Genomic DNA, 25,080 nt, shown 5'->3' with positions numbered 1-25,080 from the left:
TGCTCTGCCAGGAAAGCAGCAAATGCTGGACTGTCCTGGCAGAGGCAGGCAACAGACCTTCTGAAGCTCCAGGGGATGGCCCAGTGTTCCCTCTCCCCGATGCTAGTGCAGAATATGTCCTGGCAGCTACAGCCCAGAACCCAAGCTGACCAGTCTTGGGAGATACCAGGTTTGTTGTACAGGGCAGCTGATTCCAAACCACACCCTGTCTCCCAATGCTGAGACCCACCGGGAGGTTGGCTTTACTCGCCTGGGCTCATTGCTTCTTAGCAAAGTTTCAGTGAAGGGTCGCAACACTATGAGCATTTACAGAATTGATTCACTGAAGATCTGTAACCCAGGATGCCCTCTTTCTTCTTCCTCACCTTTTTAAATCCTATAAAAATGATCTTGAGCCAGCGCTGATGGCCTAGTGGTTAAAGTTTGGCATTCTCACCACTTTGGCAGCCCAGGATCACTTCCTGGTCATGGAACCACACCACCCATCTGTCAGTAGCCATGCTGTGGCCGCGCCTACATAGAAGAACTAGAAGGACCTGCAACTAGATATACAACCATGCACTGGGGCTTTGGGGAGAAATGAAAAAAAGATCTCTACTAGTAGTTCCCATCTGGGGGCCTAGGGCCCTCGAAGGTATAACAGTAGGGTCTCTGAGAGTTCACACGGGCATAAGAATGCTTCCAATCAACCAAGTGGAAAAGGACAAGGACTGCACATCTGCCACAGAGTGGACTTTCCATAACTGCTGAAGTCGATCCATGCCAATCGCCTGCAAAAACCTTCAATATCATCCCATGGCCCTCTAGATCAAGACCCCACTCCCGAGACCTTGGCAAAGTCTTTCAGGGCCCAGTCTGTGCTTTTCCTTAACCCCCGGAGGAGATGAGTGCTGTAGGGGTTAAGCGAACACCAGCCAGGGCAGTCCCAGTATCTCAGATCTCTGGATGTGGGGATTTTTGCCTCCAAAAATCAATAGGGGGCAGTCAAGTGTATTGGAAAAGCTACAGGCTTTGAAGTCAGTTAAACCAAGCCTTAAATACCCGCGCCACCAATCACTTGGTAACATCAGGCAAATTACTTAACATGTCTGAACCTCAGTTTCCTCTATCTGTACAATGGGTACCACGTGAAGGGAGCTATGAGATGACCCATGTAAAGCAGCCAACACAGTGCTTGGCACCGTGCGAGTTCTGGACCCCAAAGCCCCACTCGGGCTGCCAAAGTACAGTTACACTGAAGCAGTGCTTGGTCCACAGCCAGAAACAAGCACAAGCTCCCCATCCACAGCCTTCCTTCCAACAATGCCCGTGTACTTTCTAGTCATCCTCACACATGCACAGATCACCCTCTCCCCCCATCTTTTTTAAGCCATTTTCCCACAGCAGAGGAGATTGGCAATGACGATTTCAAACCAGATTTATAAAAACCCATAACCAGAAGATTAAAATTCCAAATGTCATCTGGATAAGACGGGCCAGATGCTTGGAGAATTATAAAAGCTCTCCGCACTGGCAGAGAAGCAGGAGTTGTCAAGGAGCTCACATCAGAGGGTTTCGCTTGACAGAGAATGGAGTGCACTTCATCTGCGACGGAAAAGACGAGACATCTTCAATGGACCCAGTGGGTGCGCCGCATCTGCTGGAGGAACTCAAACACCATCCACTGGCGTTTGGTGAGGGCTTTTACTCAGTGGGAGGCAACCAGGATCCAGGGTTGGCTCACTGGCCCTTCTCCTGTGTGGCTCTGGAATATGTCTGTCTACCCTGAGGCCTCTCCCAGGGACCAGAGGGAGGGGATCAGACCAGGGCCACTAGGAGAGAAAAGCCCTAGAGCTAAATGATTAGGACCAGGTTGACACCAGCCGGTGAGAACCACTGCCCACAGCTCCCAAGAGCTGAAAAGGGAAGGTAACAGATATTTCCAGAACTCCTACCATATGCAGGCCTGCCATGATGAATGCTTCACACACATGACTCTGGTGAGTCCTTCCGACAAGCTGGTGAGGTCAGCATCGTGACCCGTACCCTGTAGAGCAGGAGACTGTGGGCAGGGAAGCTGCGTATGCTGCCCAAGTCCAGTACGTTCCAAACACAAAGAAGCAGACTAGGGATTCAAACCAGGTATTTCTCATTCAAAAATTCATCCACTGTCCTAGAACTAGCTCCTTGTAACCCGAACCATCACGTCTCACCGTCCATGTCCACAGAGGGTGGCCCGCTCCAAATGACTATCATGACTGGAGCAGCTCAGGCAGAAGATAAATCATCAATGTCATTGTCACCACACTAAAAAGTTGTACAAAAAAGAAAGAGAATGATTTGTGTGGGAACGTTGACCGCTGGCCACAGTCTAATATCAAAACCATCAGCGAATGAAGGAAAAATGCTTTTCAGAAGGAATCTGCTTCCCTGCCCGAACTGAAAGGTGGAAATCACCTGGGATTCAGGAACTGCTAGGGAAAGAGTTCATCCTCTTTGAAAAACCATTGAAGACGCTGGTTGGGGGTCAGGGGCTGGAGCCTGAAGGAACAAAATCTCACCCACTCCTCTGTCTCCTAGCTGCTCTCTGCCTCTGGCCCTTCCTCACGCCAATCAAGCCCCTCGTCTCCTGCTGGATCCACCTGCACACCTCCATCATGTCACTCTTCTGCTCTCAAACCTCCAGTGACCTCTCTCATCACTTCAGATCAAGTTCAGAATCCTCAGCCTAGCATTCCAGCTCATCATAACCTGGCCCCAGTCTCAACTCCACCCTCCCTGCCCTCCACGGAGAGGCAGTGTGGCTTAGTGACTGGGCATGCTGGCCTTAATGTCGGGCTAACCTGACTTTAGCATCGTGGTTCAGCTGCCTAATAGCTGTGTGACTTTGGGGGGTCACTTAGGCTAAGGCTAAAATGAGGAGAAATAACATTCCGAGGAAGAACTGAGATACTGCATATAAAATGTTTTCAGTATAATGCATGAAACCTAGGAAGAGGTCAAGAAAAAGGAGATTGGAGGTTTTTAGGCCTTCATGCCAGGAGATAGATTGTAGCATTGCACTGCTCCATCTCTGACTTTCCCTGACCAAGGACCTCTCTATCACATCCCCCGACACACCCTGACCAGAATTCCGCAAGGGCCAGATCAAGCCAATACTGTTCTCTCCTTCCTGTGGCTTTGCTGGAACTCACTGCTTGTTACCATGTAGCTGGAATTTGCACTCTTACTGTGGTTAGTTATCTGCTTTATCTCCCCGTGGTTATGTTGTCTGTCGGCACACAGCATCCATTTCTTCCCCCTCCTATGTTCTCCTCCTCCTCCATATTGTGGAGCCTGGAAGCATAGCCTGTACTCCCTTGCAGCTGAGGCTCTAGGTGTGACTTAAGTTTAGCCAATAAATTGCACCTGCATGAGGTCTGGAGGGCAGGATTGAGGCAGAGGGGGCTGGCCAGCAAATTCCAACAGATGGGAGTGATTGTGGAAGCCAGACTTCAGGTTTCAGCATCTGGTCATCAGCTTCATGGGAGTCAGAGACGGGGTGGGGGCAGCAGGGTAGTATAACAGCTCTAACATAGCAGGCCCTCTAGATCTCAGCTCTGGTGGTTTGGCCTTGAAACCAAAAGTCCAAGTGCACTCTCCAAACTTCTGTCCTTCCAGCAATTTTGTACGTTACCAATTCCCTGTATTAAATCCCTTCCTGCTTGAGCTACCTAGAACAGTTCCTATTGCTAGATTAAATCCAAGTGATTAAGTTCCAAATTTGCTCTTCAGCTTCTCAAGCTCTGTAACCACGTGTCACATTATCTCTATGCAATGTAGCACCTACCCTGGTTTTAGGAGCGTCTCACTACATGAGTCCATCAGGGATCCAGATTTATTTTCATCCTTGGAGCTGGCTCAACCTCAACAGGCACCTTCCCACAGCACCTCTCAAAGACAATATGGTCCGTGGAATTGACAGATGAGAGTGTATATTACCCAACAGTGCCCATGACCAAGGAGGGCTCGAAGCTCCAAAGGATCTACAAAATCGGATGCTGGGAAAAGAAACAACTGCCAACATTTGTCCCAGAGCAAACCTGGGTGACAAAAGCAGATGTGTCACTGAAACAAATTTTCACCACACTACGAGGTGGCAAACTCAGCATTAAAAGTTAGCCTCAAACTTTCTGGCCACTCTGTGAGCTTTGATAGTTCCGATTCCTTTCCCTGGGCTGTCTTCCTTTTTCTCTGGTCAAGATGAGTTAGATTTCCTTTATAAATCTGTGTTCCACAAGGTGTGGCACACGAACCACTGGTGGTATGCTTTGTAAGATTTTACACTGCACACACATGAACATTTTAATAGCTATGTATTTATTTTTATGATTACTTTCTACTAAGACCAATGATACCACTTTTGCATTTATAGTTGGAATATATGGTTTCCTCTCTAAATAAATTTCTTCAAATTAAGTAGTCAACTTGAAGGAAGCTAGTAAATAAATAAGCAATCCAAGTGATATACAAATATGGCAAAAATATGAATGTGGTATAAGAATCACTAAGCTTGGGCAATACTGACTTAAATCTTACAAATATATTTTCTGGAGAATTTCAAATCTAATCTCTTGGCTTATCAGGATAGTTTGACGTGGCTCCGAGAATGTTCACAATTCATTTTAAATAACATTCTGTCCCACTTGAATTCTTGGGCTCTTGGGAATAACTTGGTTCTAAGGAAGACTGTTGGATGGAGTCAGGAATTTCAACAGGCTTTGAAGACTGAAGCCCCGGGCAGCTTACTCAACCTCGTTTCCTTCACCCCTGGGCCTGGGAGAGGAAGCCGGTGAACGTGCCTGCTTACTCCATAGGGTGCTGAGGGGGACGGAAAGGGGCAGCTACATCTTCTCAATTACATGTTGAATGTCAATGATTGTCTTCAGTTGAATTTATTTACCTAAACGCAGTTTTTGATATGCATAATCCTAGAGTTGGAGGAGGAGAAAGGTTTGCAATAAATTATTCAAATAAACAAATGTTAACTGGGAAAATGTTAGTATCTAGATATAGCCTTCTCAAAAATACTTATTTATTTTGGGTCCTTGTGAATATTCATGAACATAAATGATACTGAAGCTAGAATGAATACCTACCTCGCTTCCTATCTGTGTAGAGGGAGGGAATAAGAGTTTCTGGGCAATTCTGAGAGTCATGGGCTTCTCCTCTTCCAACCAGATATAACAGGATGGAGGGGAGACTCCCCCCACTGAACCTGGAGAGGGTGCAGCCACAAAAGGTCAAGTGCCTACACTCCAGGTGCCCTCAGGGGGAGGCAAATGCACTAGCTTTCCTCTGAGGAACTAGCCAAGAAGTCAGGAAATAATAGCCAGGTTGGCATACAGCTGGCACCAAATAAAAGTGGCACTAGGCTGTGGCTGACTCCCTCAGCCACAGAGCTATGGCTGCAGAGCTCAGGTAACCCCAGGATGCAGATTCACAATTAAGACAGGAAAAGGAGCTGGTTAATTTTATCTCCAGCCACCTCATCAAAATGCTACTGGCACCTAAGATGCCCCAAGACCCAGCATAATAGGGCATAAGAGAGAAGTTGGGATCAAGGCCGAGGAAGTAACCCACCACTAACAGTGCAGGATGAGGCCAAATTCCCTGTGGACCTACCATGGTCAATTTTAGCAGAGACTTCACAAAGCACATCCCAGAATATGTTTGATAAGGGAAAAAGTCTGGCGAAAAGGATATCATGTTCATTGTCATTAACACACTGGCTTCCATGTTTTTTGTGGAGTGGAGTCATACCTGCTGTGTCAGGCAACTGAGTTGGGTTCTTCAGCAGCTACAAAGCCCATCCACAAGACTCAGAGCTCAAAGGGGATGCAAGAAATGCAATGTGAGAAAGATGACAATCAATACAACCAACCTAACAACAGGACACTTGGCATAGGATCCTAACAGACTGGGGAAGGAGGATGCATTGCTGGCTCAGGTGAGGTGAGAAGAAAGCCTCCTGAAAACCCCAAGTACAGGTGATCCTTTTCCAAGGACCCTGCTGAAGTATTTGCTGGTACGTTTGGTCATTCATTCAACAAATAATAATCGGACCCTGCCTTTGGACCAGATACTGTGCTAGGTGCCAGGAATTCCGCAGAAAAGCAGAAGTGTCCCTGAAGTCAGGAAACTTCCCCACAAGTTGGGTGAGATGGATGATAAACAAGTTAATTCGTTTATAAACAAGACCATTTCGGTGTCTGTGGTGTGTTATGAGGGAAGGAAAGAGAGTGACATGAGGTGGTGATGAAGGGACACCGCAATGGTTGGGGGCTCAGGGGAGCTTCTCTGAGGATAAAATGAGAAGGAAGCATCATGTGAAGAGCCAGGTAAGAAAATTCTGGGCAAGGGAACAGCCAAGACAAAGGCTCAGAGGTGGCAAGGAGCCTGAAATTGCTTCTCAGAGAACAGAAAGGAGTCCCCGTGCCTCCCCTCGAAGAGGACGATGTCAGGAGGCCAGGTGACACGGGACACCCCCCTCCCCAAGCCGTGACGGGGTATGTGTCGATTTTATTCTACGTGCCGCAGGAAAGTTTAACCAGGGAGCAACATGATCTCAGTTCTCAAAAGACCCCTCTGGCCAACTGTGGGAAGAATGGGGGGATGGTGGGGTCAGGAGTGGAAGCAGGGAGCCCAGCCTCTCGGCTACTGGAACAGCCCAGGTGCAAGGAGCTCGGGCCAGGTGATGGTAGTGGAAACTGAAGGAAGTGAAGAAAAGCACCTGAAAGAGACTGGGTACACTTCGGCACTGCACAGAAGCTTCCTGAATGAGTACTTTATAACTTGGCTGGAATTTTACCTGCTTTGATTGGCTTTTCTAAACTCAATCATCATAAAAGTGAAACTGATTATAGACACAGCCACTGGTTCCAGAGCAGAGATGGGCAACAAACACCTTCAAATCTAACAACGAGCAATTGTTGTTACTTACAGTACGCACGGGGACAAGCTCCGAGCAGCACCTCCAGCCTTATTACGGAAAAGCGGCAACCTCAAAACCCGCGGTCAGGAGCTCCCTGCCTGCCCCGCCCCGCCTCCCCCACAGCCCACGCCCACCCTTACTCTGCAGTATCAAAGTTAAGATCCCGAAACCTCCCCCAGAACGAACTGTAACTTCCACGGAAGAATGTGCACTGGCATGATGCTTCAGTAAACCCAGAAGGCATGCTGAGATAAGGGTATTGAGGGTACTGATTAATGAAGCCGGAAGGCCCGAATAGAGCAGAGATGTCCCAAAGGGAGACATAACCCAGAGCCCGCACCCTGGCACAGGCTGAGCTCCCCAAGGGCTGGCGAGTTCGCGGAGAAGGCCTTTGCTTCCCAGCTTCCTCAAAGAGCAGAAGAGGTTTTCTGCCGCCCTCTGGAAGCCTGCTGTGCATGGCGGACGCTGAGAATGTGGGTCTCCAGTGGTCCAGAAACGGCGCTTCTTGACAAGGAGCGCTCTCCCCTGCAGCAGACCACAGCGCTGAGCTTCGCACCAAGAGGCGGCCGTGCTCTCCACTGCCGAGAACCAAATCCCCGGCAGTGAGGCCTCTGACTTCCAGAAGAACTTACAGTGAGAGGCCGAGGGAGCTAGGCCAGGCAGGAGTGTCGCTGGCACAGGAGTTCCTAGAGGCTGTGACCTGGACCTAAAGTGTATTTGTCAGGGAGACAGGCGGGAAGGGAGCTTCTCCCTTCAGTTTCCGAACTGAATCACCTCCCACTCCCACTTAGGTGTATAAATCAGCCGTGCATGTGAAGAAAGGCACTCCATGCCCGCATGCCCAAGGCTGTCCTTCCCCAATGTGGGAAGGGCTGCCCAGCAGAGAGGGCCGAAGGTAGTAAACCTTTGCGAAGCATCTCCTTGGGGCTCAGTGCTGTGTTTGCACCTCTGCTCACATGGTCCACCATATAACCCCACTAGAAGTCCTCTTAGGTGGGAAGGAATGGCCACCTCCATACTAGAGGGGAGTAAACGGGCCCCAGAGCCGTGTAACTGGTGCATAGCACGGCTGAAATCCGAATGAGTCCATCCCGAGTCCCATGTGCTTTCCACACCTTACAGCTGCCCTCAGCCCCAGCCAGGCTCTCCTCTAGGGGGACTGAGTGCCTGCTCCTGGATGGTTACAGCGCAGGGCTCCAACCCGACCACTCAGCTTGCCCAGAGCTCTTACCTCACTTAAGCAAGGTGACCAGTCACAGATGTCCTCACTTGGGAACTCTTACTAAGGGAAGAACTCTATGGCACCCCAACTCTGCTAACGTGTGCTACAGCAATGGGATGGGGTCTCTCTCCTCCGCAGATTAAGATGCTCCTTTGAATAGCTCTCAGGCCCTGCTTCTTCCTGCCCAGCGCCAGGCCTGGAGACCAGCCACGCCAGTGTCTGCTCCGCACCTGGGCCGGGAGGGGAACCTGGAGGGCTTGGCGCACTCACGGGCTGAAGCACACTGGTGTGTGCCGTAACGGGGCCGGAGGGCGAGGGGAGGAGTCCCAGGATGCAGTTTCTTCACCTTGCCCTCTTGTCATCTGGCAGCTGGTGAGGTGGTAATGGTTAATCCAGGAGGGTGCTCCATCCTCCTCTGGTGTCCTTGGTGAGTGATGTCAACCCCTGCAGGACTCGTCTGCAACCAGGCCCTCACACAGTTCCCAGTAGCGTGTAGTTAAGAATATAGATTTTCAAGCCAGATTGATTTGGGTTCAATAGTGTGGCTCCCCCTCCCACGAACCTTGTGACTCGGAGTAAGTTATCTTTGAGACTTAGTTTCCTTATCTATACAATGGGGATAATAACAGCACTTCTGTCACAGGGCTATAGTGCAGATTACAGGAGATAATGCACAGAAAGGCACAGAACAGTGCCGGCCGCCTAGCCCATACTCAACAAATGGTAACTAATAAAAAATACAAGTCATATTCTTTTTACATGAACACCATTGAAGCTGGCAGCAGATCCAGACCTTATAGTCCTCCCCTTTGCCAAGAGAAAGAGAAAGAAACAATTTAAACACCAACCTGGTGGCAGATGCTGTGCTCACTGACTCACAAACACAACTTTCTCACACCTTTGGAGGCAGTAGAGATCCGCCCATTGACTCGGCACCTCCTGACAGGCAGATGCTCCGAAGCACGATCTCTAATCTATTCAACAATCTTGCTAGGCCAGAATTATTCCTACAGAGGAGGAATCAGAGGCTCAGCGGTATCAAATAACTTGCCCAAGGTCACACAGCCAGTGAGCAACAGTTGGGATTCACACAATGATAAGGAGAGCAACATTTACACAGTCCTGATGCTGTGCCAGGTACGGCTCTGAGATCTTTACACATATTAACCTATTTAATCCTCAGCACACCCCAGACGGGAGGTGCTATGATTATCCCCACATCACAGATGAGAGTAACTGAGGCCCAGACATGTTAAGCAAGGTCACACAGTGAACAGCTGGCCTGGAACGGGAACCAAGGCAGGCTGGCCCCAGAGGCCTTGTAACCATTGCCCTAACTACCTCTCAAAGAAACCCCAAAAAGCCCTTGCTCTGCTCACTGTGCTATCCTGCCTCTAAGAAATGAAGCCTCATGGGTGCTAAGGACGCTTTTCTAATAAGAGACAACTGTGTTGGAATAAAAAATGCACTGGGCTGGAAGTCAGAACTTGGGCTGTGCCCTGAAGCAAATCACTTTCCCTCTCCGGATTTCAGTTGGCCCAACTATAAAAGGATTGGTTTGGACTAGAACTTTGCACTGAAAACTTACAGCTCTAACAGTATATGGTTCTCTGAAATGGGCCTTCCTCCTTCCTGAGGAAGACTATGAAGTCCATGGAAAAGTGGGCTGAGGTTGCTGACAGGCCCTTCCCAGTGCAGCCGAGGCACGTCTAATGGAAGGAGAGACAGCATGTGGCCGGGGGCATGAGAGCCGCCCACGAGTGAGCATCTGAGGCCGGGAGATCCTGGGCAAGTTACCAGGCCCTTGGTTTTCCCCCTTTGGCAAAGACAGGGAAATAACTTGCCTTAGAGGGTTGCTTTGAGGTCATAAAAATGGTCATAAAGCATTTTCCCAGATTCAAAGTCCGGGTTTGCAAAACGCTCTTGAACTCAGCCATGAGAAGAGTAATCAGAGAAGAAGTCGGGACTTTGCAGGATTCCCAGAAAGCAGTCTGAGAATGTGAGGAATCTTCATTACTTCTCCATGCTTCTTACAGCTGAATCTGGTCCAGAAAGAGGGAAAAAAGCCCTAATACTAATTCAAAGCAACTCAGAAGATATCCAAAACGGTACCATGCTGTTTAGTATAATTATATACTATCCTGTTCTCCAAAGTCTTTGTCTCTCCCATTGAACAGTACAGTCTCAGAGGATACGAAATTTGTCTGTCTCTAATTAAGACCTATTGACTTACTAATTCATTTCAAAGGTGAGACCTGAGTACACGTCCCTGGACAGCAACCTGCCTAATTTTCTTTTTTCTTAAGTGCCTCGATTCAATTCAAGTCAACAAACATGTATTAAACATCTACTATGGGCCAGGCAGTATGCCATTTGTACATTCCAGTTACTTCTAAAAACTATATAATAATAATAGCCGAAAATAGCATCAATGTCTTAGATGTGGGGCCAGGCGGAGGGCGGGGAGGATCAAACTTTCCCTTTAAGGTTTGAGAAGGTCAAAGAACCATCTTGGGATTTCAACTACTTGCTTAAAATCTGTTTATTTTAATCATTAGGCACTCATATAATATTTATTACATAAATTCTTACTACACAAGAAGGCTACTCTTTCTTAGGCAATGTGCTAATAGTCCTGAGAGGTTCAAAGAAGAAAATTGCTATATTGGTTATTTTATTGGAAGTCTAATTCCAGAGGTCTGCAATGACTATTTTTTTTTTTTAAAGATTGGCACCTGAGCTAACAACTGTTGCCAATCTTTTTTTCTTTCTTTTTTTTTTCCTTTCTGCTTTTTCTCCCCAAATTCCCCCAGTACATAGTTGTATATTTTAGCTGTGGGTCCTTCTAGTTATGGCATGTGGGACGCCGCCTCAACGTGGCCTGATGAGCGGTGCCATGTCCACGCCCAGGATCCAAACCAGCGAAACCCTGGGCCACCGTAGTGGAGCGCACGAACTTAACCACTCGGCCACGGGGCCAGCCCCCTGCGATGACCAATTTTAAACTAGTCATGGCACCTCTCTTCCTCAAGAAGGATAAGATTAATTGATTTACTTAGTCAACACAAATTTATCGAGCATCTCTCTTGTGCCTGATAGTGGAGACAGGGTTAAAAGCAACCCAGCATGATTCTTGCCTTCACAGAGGCCAGAAATCTGATGAAGGAGATGGCCTGTCACTAACTGCGATCGGTGTTATGAAGGAAAAAACAAGAGACTGAGATTCTGAAGGGGAGAGCTACGGGAGATACATGGGATAGGGAAGGTCTCTAGGAAGGAGCCTCCTTTAGGTTGAGTCCTAAAGGACGAGAAAGAGCCAGTCATGCAAAAAAGTGGGGGGAAGAGCATCAGGTCAAGGGGTTCCCACAGGCAAACTTCCCCAGGTGGGAACTTGTTGCGTTCAGGGCAGGATGGTACACCCGGAGCCTGGTGAGCAACTGAAGGAGGTACACATGAGAGTCGATGGTTCAGGGTCTTCAAGCCACGGCGAGGAGCTTGATTCTACTCTTTGTGCAAGGCAAAGCCACTGCAATGTACTCGAAGCAGGAGAGTGAAGTGGTGCCATTTCTACGTTGACACCACCTGGTGCTGTATGGAGAATGGAGGGGAAGCGGACAACAGTGAAACTACAGAGTCTAGTTAGGAGACTACTGTAGTTCTCTGAGCAAAAGAGGATGGTGTCCTGACTGTGAGAAAGAGAAGTGGTGGGATTTTAGATCTCCTGGGGAGGTTCAAACAGAGCAACTTCCCATTGGACTGAAGGAGTGTAGAAAGAGAAAGAACCTAGGATGACGCCTCAAGCTCTGACCTGAGCAGCTGGTAAAGGGCAGGACCATTTACTGCAGTGCTTGTCAGTCAGCGGTGATTCTGCCCCCTAGGGGACATCTGGAAATTTATGGAGACATCATTGAATGTCATTGATTGTCACGACCGGGGGTTGCTCCTAAACATTCTACAGTAGTAGAAGCCAGGGATGCTGCTAAACATCCTACAATGCACAAGGCAGCCCCAACAACACACACTTACCTGGCCTCAAGTGTCAATAGCGCCAAGGTTAAGAAGTCTGGCTCACAGATGTGGGAAGAGTGAGGAGGGATGACAGTTTGAGGGGTTACCCAGCACCACATCTGGCACATATTAAATTTGAAATATTCATGTGAAATTGTCCTTGGAACTATACTGCTCAGAATGGAGAAAGTAGAAAGTGGGACTGGCACGCAGGCTTCTTCGAGGAGCAGAGGGTAAGTCCTCTCTCTCTGGGCTGGGAGAAGCCGGTGGTCCTACTCAGGATCCTCTCTCCTGCTAGCTAACTTATGAAAGAAATTTCTAGAATCAAGAGAATGGGAGTCTTTACACTTACCATTCACCCTATTCACATCCTTTCCTTTCTCCCACCCCAAATTCTACCTATCCTTCAAGGCCAGCTCCAAGTCCTAGGATGTCAAGGCTTCCCTAAGGAGACCCATCTTTGCTGTGTCTGAATTCAGAGGAGTCTTACTTTTCCAGCCCCTGCTGTGTGCTGGCACCTCTCTAGGTATGCCACCATGTTGTCACACACATATCTCTTTAAGAATTCTGACAGCCCTGGGAGGAAAAGACTCCACCAATCTTCCAGACACAGAAACCAAAGCTCAACATACGTATGGTGACGGACGGACTAGACTTTTGGTGGTGAACACAATGCAATCTATACAGAAGTCGAAATATAATGATGTACACCTGAAATGTACATGCTGCTATAAACCAATGTGACCTCAATAAAATTCAAAAAACAAAAAAAACAAAAAGACCAAAGCTCAGATGAGTTTAAGTAACTTGCCTAAGGCCGCAATGATTTGGGCCAAGTTCTTTTTATTTCTAAAATCAATGCGCTCTACAGGCTGCCTCCCTCTGATCTCCTACAGCACTTAATCTACAGTCTCTGGATGATTACTAGGTCCTGCTTCAGACCACAGCTTGCCAACACCAAGTTTTCCCATGCATGCGAGTGGCTGGCACACGGTTCTTGCCGGATAATTTGTCGAAGCTTCTTCCCCCTGTTAGTCTGGCCTCCCCAGCTGGCCTGTTAAGAGTCTAATGGCAGGAAAGTATGGTGAGGATGAATAGAAATTCTGCCCTTCTCCCTTTATCCAAGATCCCACTTAGATTCCCAAAAGAAGGAAGCACCATCAGTATTGCTGGCCTGCCTTCTCCACAACCACAGGAGATGCTGTGTCTAATCTGACCTGGCAGAGATCAGTATTCCAAGGGGCCCCAGTTTACTGGCGGGTGGGATGACTGTGTTTAAAGGCAGGAATCGGGCTCTGTGCCGTTTCCTTTACTTCTGGGACACAGGCACCTCTGGCCCTCTTTCTCTCTCTATTTAGTCTCAGCCTGGGAGTCCAGGTGGTCAGTCATGTTATGTCCACCCTATGGCCAATTCCTGGGAGAGAAGGCAGGAAGTCTTCCTTTGGACTCAGGCTAAGTCATGTTCTTCACAACTCGTCAGAAGTCCTGGATTTGAGAAGTTAAAAGGTACTTACCAAAAAGTTTTATTACTAGGCTAATAAAGGCCACTTGTCTCTGTGCCTAGGAAGGGAGAAGGGATGAGGGCACAGTCTTGACTTACGCTGCGTTCACATCCCCCTGCATGGTTTTGGCCACAGTTTAGATATGTATTCAATAAAACTTGAAAAGTGATACCTATAACCTCCAATATGGCACTACCAAACTAAGCCGTCATGTCTCGTTCCCCTCTCTCCACCCTGCTCCTCCTCCTGACACTGATTTCTCTCAGTGACAGTGCTATAGTCCAGGTGTCCCAGGCTAAAAGCCTCAGGAATCTTTAAACTCCGTCTTCTCTGCTGGCCACTGACAATCAGCTGGCTGGCCCTGCCACCTCACCTCCACAACGGCACTCCTACCCAAAGAATGCCTTTCCCAGCCACTGCCTCAGCCCTTGCTTACTGTATCTACAGAGTCCCGCCAAAATACAAACCCAGGGAGGAAGCTATGACATCTCCATCATCTTTGCATTCCCCAGAATGGAACACAGCAGCTGGGACACACAAAATGTTCACAACCTGGAGCAACTATAAAAACACTACTGAACTGACAGCCTGAGGCCACGGAAATTCAGAGGGACTGGCCACACGGGCTGCAGCTTCTCTTCTTCCAAACGTGACACTAAACATCAGAAGAAAAAGGTCTTCATCAGACTCCCACCCCTCTGCTCTCAAAGCACAGCTACGCCTCACATAGAGCACGAGGGGAACAAACTCTGCCTCAGTGAGCTGAGCCCCAGAACCCATCAACTCCCAGCCTGGGACACGAAGGAAAACCCAGAGAGAACTGGGCTTCAAGATAACTTGAATTCCAATATATAGGGCCTGGTAGTTTGTTCCCAACCTCAGTCCAGAGCCCCATTCTCCAGAGGGTAGGTAAAGGTCTTATCTTGCGTGTGTGTGAAGAAGGGTAGAGGGGATGGGAGGCGAGATGGGGAAATGACCACCCCCTTGGGAGGTGTGAGGTGATCTTCACATCCCTCGTATTCCCGGCTCAATCTGCCTTGGGAAGCACCCAGAAGCCGTCACACTGGAAAACTCCTGGAATAACTACCAGTGTCTTGGCCACCCCAAGCAGCTACAGAATCCCAAAACCCTCAACTAACAACGAATCTGGAGGGATTCTACTGGGCAGGAACTGAAGACTAGCCTGGACCAAGACTAATCTGAACCCACAGAGACACAAGAACCCCTGCCAGCTTCAGCTTGGATTCACTCCAGTCATTTCATTAACCTTACCACAAACAACCCCACACTTCGTGTGACTCCACTCTGCATTATGTTGAAAAATCAGAATGGTGACTTTCTAGTGGCCCCATTAATTGAACATGCGGCGTGTGCCAGGTGCTGCATTGGGTCTGGGGAACATGAGGGAGACTGGACCGCTGCCCTCCCAGGGTTTATCCTGCAGCAGGTGTCTGCAGAGAGGCAAGGTAAGCCAAAAGTAAGAGGTGACACGGGAAAGGGGGTTCTTTATCCACATGGCTACCGTGGAGACATGATAAATAGGGCTTAGCAGCTGAAACATCTTGGAACTGCACCATCTATGGCCTTGAAACTCCAGCTGTCTCCTTGAAGAAGTCTACTTCAGTTGTATACCAGTCTCCACATTCTTACAGTACAGAACGCTTCCAGGAATCACGTGAAAAGAACAATGCCCCAAACTCCGAATTCCTAGCACTATCTGATTACATACATGTTCTTTTTCTTTTTTGACCAACCTGCTGTCCAACAAGGTCCATGAATAGAATTTTTCTCCTCCTTAATTATGTGAGGTAGGTGTGCAGCCATTCTTCACTGAGTAATAAGCATCCTGGGAACAAGAGAGGGCAGACAGCATGCAGCATGTACCCAGGAAACATAATGTAAAACAAACCTAGTTGTCCCCAAACTGTCCTGGGTCAGAAATTTATTTATTCAGGTAAGGGCCCCCTTAAACCAAAATATAGATCAATCTGGAATAGGCCTGACAAGAGAGGCAATGAGACAGCTACTAAGTACTGAAAACTATGGTGTCTACAGCTCTCCACTCCTCCCCACACAGCAGCCAGACGTTACTCCGTGGAGAGAACATTTACTACTGCAGTTAGCACCTAAAAGAAGCAAGCCAACCAAGGCAATAAACTCAGTTCATTTAATTTCAAAACATGAACTCACTGCTATCTCAGGAAATATCACCTTACTCTTTAGATTAAATGTGAGCCCAAGTCTAGGAGGCATTCAACAGTGAGAAAGTAATATACTTTAGTTGGCTTCTCCAGGCTCAAGTTTCACCAAAACAAGTTTTGTACAAAGATTAGCCAAGTCCCGGGTAATGGGATACGGCAGGATTACGTCATCTGCGGTCCGTTTCCAAAGAAACATGGCTTTTCCAGGTGGAATTCTAAGTGTTCTCTTCTTGCTCTTTGTAATCTTTGCAGGAGGAGTAATGGCAGATGCATTAAAACTGGTCACAGGCCATGAGGCCTTGGGCAAGTCATTTCATCTCTCTAGGTCCCTGCTTCCGCCATTGTGAAATGGATCGTTGGGGGCCACTAGGCATGGGGACCCTTCCTGAACTAACATTCCAAGATTGTTATTCCTGGACTCTACCATCCAAATCTTCCTGTGGCTGCCCTGGCATGACGTCCCCCATCCAACCATTGAGTCCAGCGTTCAAACACTGCGTGATTCCTACATTCTATAAGTATGGATGGAAGAGCAACTACTTGGCAGATCAAGCCAGCTCATTCCAAGTCCACTGCTCAGCTACATTTCCAACCCTAATATTAATTACTCCACCTTGCATATCCTTAAACCCTGCCCAGGCACAGCGAGAGATAAGAAAAAGAACAATTTCTAACCTTGCTCTGATGAGGATGATGGTAACGAATTTTTATTGACTGCTTATGAGGTATCAGGTCCTGCACTGAATGCTTTACTTGCATTATCTCACTGAATTCTCAGAAAATCCCTACTAGGGATGCATAACAGATGAGGGAACTGAGGTGCAAAGAGACTAAATGATTCGCCCAAGATCTCACGGCTGGAAGGTGGCAGAACCCAGGATCTGAATAACTCAGGGCTGTCTGACACCAGACTCTGCTGTAGCCAATCTCTCTACGTGGAAAAGCCAAGTGTAAGCATGAAAGCATCTCACCCGCCCAGGACGGGACTGGCCGACACCCGTATCCCAGTGCAGTTACGAAAAGCACCCCCTTCGCTCCCAGGAGTGTCCTGGCTTGGATAATAAATTATACAGTCACCTACTTATAATGCCTCCCTGAGGAGTGACAATAATGAAAATTATGATTATTACACACCCATTTGCGATGAAGCCCTCCTTAACCACCCCACATCAAAGAGCGACCACTCCCAGACTCCCTAGCCTTCTTACCCGCTATAGTCTTCTCCATAGCATTCATCACCATAAAAAAGCAATATATATTTTGCTTACCATGTTTCCTTCACTAAAATATACAGGCAAAAAGTTCTTTTTGTTTACTAGTGTATGCCCCAGCATGTAGTAAATGTTTCATAAAGATCTGTGGAGTGACTGAATGCATCATCATCATGGTGACAATAGCTAACATTTAATGAGCATTTACTACGTACTGGGGGCTCCTCCAAAGACACCATATTTTATCAAACAACCCCAACAAGCCCAAATGTGGAAAAGTTATCACCGTGATTTTACAGATGAAGAAACTGAGCCTCAGAGAGATGGAGTAACACTCTCCTAAGGGCACACAGAGAGTTGGTGGCTGAGCCGGGAGGGAACTGAGGCTGACCGTCTATGCTCCTAGTCACTACTCTAAGTCTGGGACCAGAGACACAGCACAGACACAAGCAGTTCAGGATTTAAGGCAACATGGGGTCAAAGGCGGGCTGGTACTACTGCCTGTCAGAGATCTCAGGAGGCGGTGTGGTCAGGCAGAGCTTCTTAGAGGAAAGGGGACTTGATCCGAGCTTTGGAAGATGGGATGGTATATGGGCAGGTGGAAGAAGCATTTAGGCCCAGGGAGCAGCAAAAGCGGAAACTTACAGGGCTGACCACGCTGACCGGAACGAACAGCTTGTGTGTGCAAGCCTGCAGAATAAGACTTAAAATGCGGCTGTCATCTGGAGGGCCTTGAATGCCTGGAGGAATCGGACTTCATCCCCTAGGAAGCAGGAATCCACAAAAGGTTTCTGACCAGAAATGACTTAGTCTACAGTCTCCATTCCTGAAACTTCACACCGTACCAATGCCAGAGAAGTTGGCAGGAGCTACAACTGGGGACCAAGGCTCACCAGGACCCTCTGCAGGCACCTCACGCCCAGGGCACGTACTTGAGCTGGTAAATCCCTGTTTAAAGCACCTCCCTTCCCATAATTTGTTTGTGCTTCGGGTCCTAGCATGTTCCCTGTGAGCACAGAGCCCTTCTCTCACTCTGACAAAGATAACATATAATGCAGGTGCTCACCTCTGTCCCACACCACAGTCCTCTGACCAGATGTAGTTAGCACCTTTGGTGGCAAGGACAAGCCTTTCCTACCTCTCAGCCTTCCCAAATATCTCTGTCACACCCCCTTGTTACCCTGTTTAAATGATATCTTTCAACTCATTCTAACCCCTCACCTCATTGCCCATTCTCAGTGGTGGTTCAGGTCCGGCTCTTTCACGGCCTCTCCAACTCCCTGGCTGCTACTCCTATGACAGCAGAGCCAGCACATCTGCAACATCTGAGTCAAAAAGAACAACCCTTGGGAAGAGCCCCTGTGTCACCCAGCCAGGATCCCTATGCTCGGAGCTGGATGGATGACGGCAGGCTGGTCCACACATTCTGGAGGCCTAGAGGCCCTGAAGAAAAGCTGAATCACATACCCTCTGGGTGGTTGGCATTGTATGACAGAAGCCAGAAACAAAACCAAAAAGACATTCCTTTTTGCTGGCTCCACACAAAAACAGTTGCTTAAGTAACGTGAGCACTGCCAGGTTACCTTGCAGGGACCAATTATAAATCTCTATACGTATTAACACAAAAATGGAGGAAAATGTGTTCCTCAGAATGTCATCCGAAGGAAGTCACTAATTTCAGAGTTTTTCTTTCCTCCTTCCTGATATTCGAGTCTTTATTTTCCTAGTAATTAACCAGAGTCAAAGCCTTCCTTACCTGCTTCGGTTTCAACTCTGAAAAGTATATCATTACCCATAGGACAAATACATGTGAAAACATTCCTGTGTATTTCAACCTGGTTTCTCCTAGAGAGGATGGAAGTTCTTGCCCTTGAGATTTTTGGAATTAACAAAAAAGGAACATGATTGTAAATCGATCATGCAGATACTTGGAGATAGTAAAATCTATGCCAGTTACAATTAGTGGAAAGCAGGAGAAAGCCCTAGAAATCCTTGAGAGTGGAAACTACTGATATTTTCCAGCATAAGAGGGGTGCACCTTCAGGTGAGTGGTCAACAAGCTTTTCAGAAAACAGCAGAAGTCGTTAAGAGGATAAGTAGTCTGTGCACAGAAAGGCAATGGAGAGCCAAGGAACCAATGTATTTTAAACAGAGAACCCGGGAGCTCAGGAGCTCTGCAGCACCCATAGCATCCTCACCTCTGGGAGGGAGGAATCTAACTGCAGAAAGGCAGATGGGCCCTTTAACCCACTGACCTCTTTTAATCTGCTTGTTAGCCTGGCTGTGGACAGGCCCAGGGGGTCTTTGACCAATGCCGCTCTGGGGAAAGGTCAAAGGTCAGAGGCCCATTCCCTCATCATCATTATTCTCAATTATTTTCCATTCAGAGCCACTTTCTCCTTCATTCTGAGGAAGGGCACCGTAAGTGTCTTCTAGGACACTGAAGGGCGATGACCCGAGCCAGCCCCACTCACTGTGTTCCTTTTCCCCTCTGCCTCACTCACAGCATCTCTCTGATCAAAGGGGACAAGAGGGGGTAGCAACTCACAGAGAGAAACACTGGCGACGAGCACAGCCTGTATGTCACACACTCATCCACATCTAGCTCACAGAAGGTGTGCTGCTCCAGGAGGCACCAGGCTTTTCTTAAGAAAAAGGTTCAGAGCACACCTTTGCCATCAGACAAAGTAGAGAGTCTACAGTTACTAGCTCCGGAATCTTAAGCAAGTCACTTCACTCTCTGAGTCTTAATTTCTTCATCTGAGTAATGGGGATAATAAGTTTCTACTTCATAGAGTTATGGCAAGGATGAAATGGAATAAAGCTCAAAGTAAAGGCCAATACATGCTAGCTACTGATATGATTATCTTAACAGCAATATGTTTTATCTTTCCTTGATGATAAATGTAACGTACGATCACTGACAAAATTTGGAATATAAGGAAAATTATGGACCAAAAAAAAAAACACCAAAAAACAATCCCTGGTAATCTCCTCCCAGAACTGACCACTTAACATTGGAAACATTACTGTTGAGTCTTTTCTCCACGCACACACTACTGGACCATCTTGTAATCACAGAGCGACCATTCGATGCCTGTCAACTAATCACTGGACCCTGAGCTCAGAGCTTGATGTACACTTTTCCCTAATTCTCACAGTAACTCTGTGAGGCGCTGTGGCACCCGTTTACAGATGGGGAAACCAAGGCTGGAAGAGGCTGTGTACCTGGCCCCAGGTCACGGGGCCGGTAGCTCCTGAACAGAGCTCTGACTGCAAGTCCCTCTGGCTGGAGCACCTGGCTCTGTGCCCAAGGACGGGCTGCAAGGGTGGCCTCTGTGCCTTTTCGCCCCCTATTCTTTGGCTCTGCCACTCTTCAGAGGACAAAAGCGCTCCAGAAGTGGCCTCATTGCTTCTCCTTACCCTGCCCAGGCTGAAAGAATCTAAAAAAAGGGAACTGGGGGGTGATGAGGATGTGAGAACCACCCACATCACACTCTGGGCTGTGCCCCAAGCTTAGCCCTCTCCAGTGGGCATTTGGCCTGAGCAGCTGTCTTCTGTCACTTTCATTAAAGGCCCCGTGACCCTGCCGGATGGGATTTGGATAGAAGCAGGATTTACCAGCTCCTGCCTTCTACCCTAGGTGGGCAGGTGCATTTCTGACATTCCCCTGCAGAGATAACACGTAAAGATGCAAGTTTTGCCTCTAATTACTCTTGGCCTTATTTTGATTCAATTAGCCTTAAAATAGAACACGAAGCAAAACCTTTGGTTCCACTCTTCAATCAGAACAGTGAATTTTCAAGCTGTGGGTTAAGTGACTTCATGATTATTGAACTGCATCAGTGATAAAAGTTCAGGCGCCCACCTCTGGCCCCAGGCCCATTCTGGGATAGTTATTCACACACAATTGACCTCCAAGATGTTCCCAGAGAGCTCCTTCCTACTGAGGGCCGCTAATGATTCAAAGGTAAGAAAGGTTTGCTTTCCCCCAGCTTATTAGGAGAATAAACCACTCATCCAACAGCACAAGGGAGAGTGGGGTCAGAGACTGTGTCTTATCCACCTTTAAAGAAAAGAAAAATAACAAGAGTTGTTCCCATTTAACAGACACCATGTTTCAGACTCTGTGCTGGGTCCTGTTCCTACATTCTCATTTCATTCTTTCACAACCTGGGGAAGGAGGAAAATTGATTTGGAGATTAGTAAGCACCAAGGCTGGACTTGAAACCAAGAATTACCTGAGAGCAAAGCCTTTCACAACAAGTGCAGCCTCCCACCACAACTGGGTTCTGCACAGAGAAAGTGCACAACCACCAACCATCAATCAGTCAATCAGGAAAAGGTGAAACAACAAGCAAACTAATGATGTGTCAACTAACGATGTCTCGGTGGTTTCTAGGATTCGGCAGAGAAGCTGAGGCCCATCCTTGAGGATAGCAGAGGCTCTCTGAATGTCAAGGCAGCCATCACCGTTTCCTGCCTGGGGTCTGGGAGGAGTGGGTGCATGAGGACAGAAAGTGCTGCCTCCCCCAGCGTTTCCAGGTTGTCTGAGCGCCTCCAGCCCCTCCCCCACCTGGTGGGGGATACCCCAGTGGACCTCAACTACCTTGGGTGGTCCTCACAGTTAACTTGAAAAGTGCGACTGGGTCTAAAGATCCAGACAGACCCAATAAAAGCTGACCTTTGACCCACGTTGGGGAATGCTCCCTCCATAAGCCAAAAGGGCAGTATCCTGGAGCAGGGAAGCCATCCCAGCTTTTGCCATGGCCACCTGCCACCAAGCTCTGGACACCATCCCCAGGGATGCTCCATGTTTTCCCTGCCTGGCAAATAATTGTTCTTTCTTTCTTAAAAGCATTTAGGTCTGGCAGCCGGACACTATCCAGTCCAGACCAAGGCCCAACTTTCCTCTGCTGCATCTTGGAGTGGCATCTCAGGTGTAGCTTACAGAGAAAATGCGTGAAACTCTGGGCTCTCCCACAAGTCTGGCTGGAGAAAGATTCCAGGAAAGGATTAGGGAACTGGAGTCCTGACATAGTGCAGCAAAGGTGCATAACGTCTGCTAATGTTACAGCACATTAAACGACGTTGTAAAAAAGTAGCTTAAAGTTAGACAGGCCAAACATAACACAAGAAGTATGAAAAGCAAGGTGCCATTTTTCCAACAAATAAGTTCATTATATAAAGAACCAGCTTAGGTTGATTTAGCATCTTAGTATCCCATGCAGCTGCTGCGATTTTTTTTTTTGGGGGGGGGAGCATCTTTCAAGAACTCATCCCAGTAAGAATTCCAGTTTATTAATAATAACTATTCCTTATTGAGTCCTTATTATGTGCCAGGAAATCTATAAATATGGTTTCTTATTCTCCCACCAGCACTACAAGGTGAGAACTTGCCCCATTTTACCGAGGAGGAAACCGACACCCAAAGGGGTAAGCGACTTGGCCACAGCTGGCTGACTTCGATGGGGAATTAGGGTCCTCGCCAGCTGAAACCATCAGATAAAAGACAAATCAGAAAAGCAAAACCCGGGGAGGAGCCTTGCGACCATATTTTCTTCGGATGTGGAAGCAACTCAGGCTTCCTGCGGCAGAGAGGAAAACGGCGCTCTCCTCAGCCCTCCCAGGAGTGATGGGCGGTTATTTTTGAAAACGGAGGAGGGAAAAAGTACCTGCAGCCTAGATGGTTCTTGCGAGCTTGAAAGAAAACTAAGCCATTGTGAGAGGCGGGAGAGCAAGACTCGGTGCGTACTCAAGCTGGGCTGACGCTTTTTTCCGCAAACAAGCCAAACCGCAACAGAGATTAACAGCAGCGTTCATCCCACCCTATCAAAACACAATGGGGGCGGGGAGGGGGGCTGCGGACCACGCCGACCGGACCCGCCGGGAGAGCGCAGACCTACTCGCAGGAGACGATCCCCAGCGAGGGCGCCCCAAGAGAGCCCCGGGAATTCGGAGGTGGAAGGGGCCGGGGGATAACGCAGCGTATTCCCACCCCCCTTCAATCGCTCACACACACATACACACATTGACTTTCCTGCTTAAAAAAACCCCTGAAATCTATCTTCCAAACAATAAGGGAAATACCAAGTACGGAATGCATTTCAGGGGCTTTCCATCACCGGAGACAATTCCTGATGAGGATGGGGGTGGGGTGGGGGGTAAAAAGTAGAGCAGCGCCGGGAGACTGAGGTGTGCAGTGCCCTCTTACCAGCTTCATGGTGGTGTTATTCTGTTCCCAGCGCCACAGCATCACGCTCATCTTACTTCAGGGCGAGGAGGGAGCGGGGAGAGAAAAGGGGAGGGGGCCGAAGCACCTGCCCGCGCGCCCGGCAGGTCCGGCCGTCCCGTCCCGAGTCGTCGTCTCGGCCCGGCCCCTCGGGCATCCCGGGCGCCCGCGGCCGCCTCTCCTCCGCCCCCGGCCCGGGCCGCCGGTGCGCGCGCGGGGACCCGACCAGGAGTCCGGCTCTCGTGCCCCGCTCGCTCGCTCGCTCCCCGCTGGCGTCCCCGCCTCCGCCAAATCAAACAACTCCCCCTGCGTCCGAGCGCCCGCGCCTCGCAGCGCGCAGGCCGCTGGGGCCGCGGCGGGGGGGTCCGGGTGGCAGGCTCCCCGCCCCTCGCCGGCCCGCGGGCCGCCCCGCGGGGCCCCCGGCGCTTCAATGGGCCGGTTCGCCATCGCGGGGTGGGCAGGGGGGAGGGAAGGGGCAGCGATGGCCGGAGGGGGAGGTACTTAACTCTTTCGGGGAGGCAGGGCAGCCTTAGATAGTGATGGAGGGGTGTGATGGGGGGGGCTGCCGGAGCGCTGGCTGTGGCTCCCCGGGTCCTCTCGGTCCTTAGCCCAGACACAGCCCGCGCCTCTCCCCACGCGTGCTCAGCTCCGTCTTTTTGCATGTCTTTTCTTTCTGCACGAACTCACCCAAGTTGTCTGGCGGTAGCCACTCGGGCCCCCGCCCCCAACAGCTGGGATTAGTGACTGTGGGATGGATGCACATCGCCTCCACCTCCACCTGCACCCCGCCCCACCCCACACGCCGCTCCCCTAGCAACATTTATTTCCTGCTACGTGAAGGACCGGGCTCAAGTGTTTTCAAACACACCTGGCTGCTGCCAACACAGAAAGGACACCCGTGGCCCTCAAGGGAGGAGCAGGCAGATAGGGCAAGAGGCTGTGTGCCCTTTGTTTCCTCTTCTGCCTCCCCCGCCTGCCACAGGCTCTCTCTAGGGGCCTGCCCCCTTCATCCTGTGCTTTCCTCTGAGAGTTTGGGGGCTGGGCACCTGATCACCTTCCTGCCCAACCCTTGGCCTGGGTCCAGCATCCCCTTAATCTAGCAGTGACCCTCCAGGGGACCTTCAGAATCCTGAAAAGTCTCAGGATTCCTTCGGCTCCCCAAGGCAAGATGGCACTGGCCACCCAGACCTCGGGGCTTGCATCATATTTGGGCTGACATCTTGGGATGGAAATCCTGGCTCCCCACTGCTGACAGAGAGCTAGGACGATGACAACTCACGGAACTGCCTTATTACACATTCACTTCAGTAGTCAAAACTGTTCAAAATGAGGAGAGGTGATAAAATGAGTCCTAATTTTTAAAAAATAATCTTTAAAACATGTCAATTAGATCAAAATGTTGCCCTCCCTAAACCTTTCAGGATGTGGTTTGTCTTCATGGTTGAAAAATCCCAACTCTTTTCTCTGGCCTACAACTTCATCTCCCACCGTCTCCCCTGCCTACTGTGCTCCAGCACTCTAGCTTCTTTCTTATCCTCAGGCACATGGAAATCCTTCCCACCCCAGGGCCTTTGCACCTGACAGTCCCTTTCCCTGGATCACCGTTCCACCCAGACCAGCCCATGGTCTCATTTTAATGTGACCGCCTCAGAAGGACTTTTGACTTTTAACCTAGTGACCTTCTTCCCACACTCTTCTATCCCATTCCTCCCTTTTTCTGCTCACTGTGTGACCTTAGCTAACTTGTATTCT

The 25,080-nt window shown here is 49.0% G+C and overlaps 1 protein-coding gene across 6 annotated transcripts in view; it reads right to left on the bottom strand.

Annotated features, from left to right (window-relative positions):
- NAV2 (neuron navigator 2) overlaps positions 1 to 25,080 on the bottom strand; it is a 706,055-nt gene that overhangs the window by 295,908 nt on the left and 385,067 nt on the right. The window contains exon 1 of one of the 6 annotated variants that reach the window (XM_070491344.1): positions 23,311 to 23,504. The exons of the other annotated variants lie outside the window; for them this stretch is intronic. Within the exon in view, the coding sequence (XP_070347445.1) occupies positions 23,311 to 23,361 (51 nt within the window). The 5' untranslated portion in view covers positions 23,362 to 23,504. Of the gene's footprint in view, positions 1 to 23,310; positions 23,505 to 25,080 lie in introns of those variants that run through there. 6 annotated transcript variants of the gene reach the window in all.

This window comes from Equus asinus, chromosome 20 (assembly GCF_041296235.1).
Source record: "Equus asinus isolate D_3611 breed Donkey chromosome 20, EquAss-T2T_v2, whole genome shotgun sequence".
Lineage (NCBI taxonomy): Eukaryota > Metazoa > Chordata > Mammalia > Perissodactyla > Equidae > Equus > Equus asinus.
Note: the sequence above shows the minus strand (reverse complement) of the source record. Positions and strands in the feature narration are given on the sequence as shown.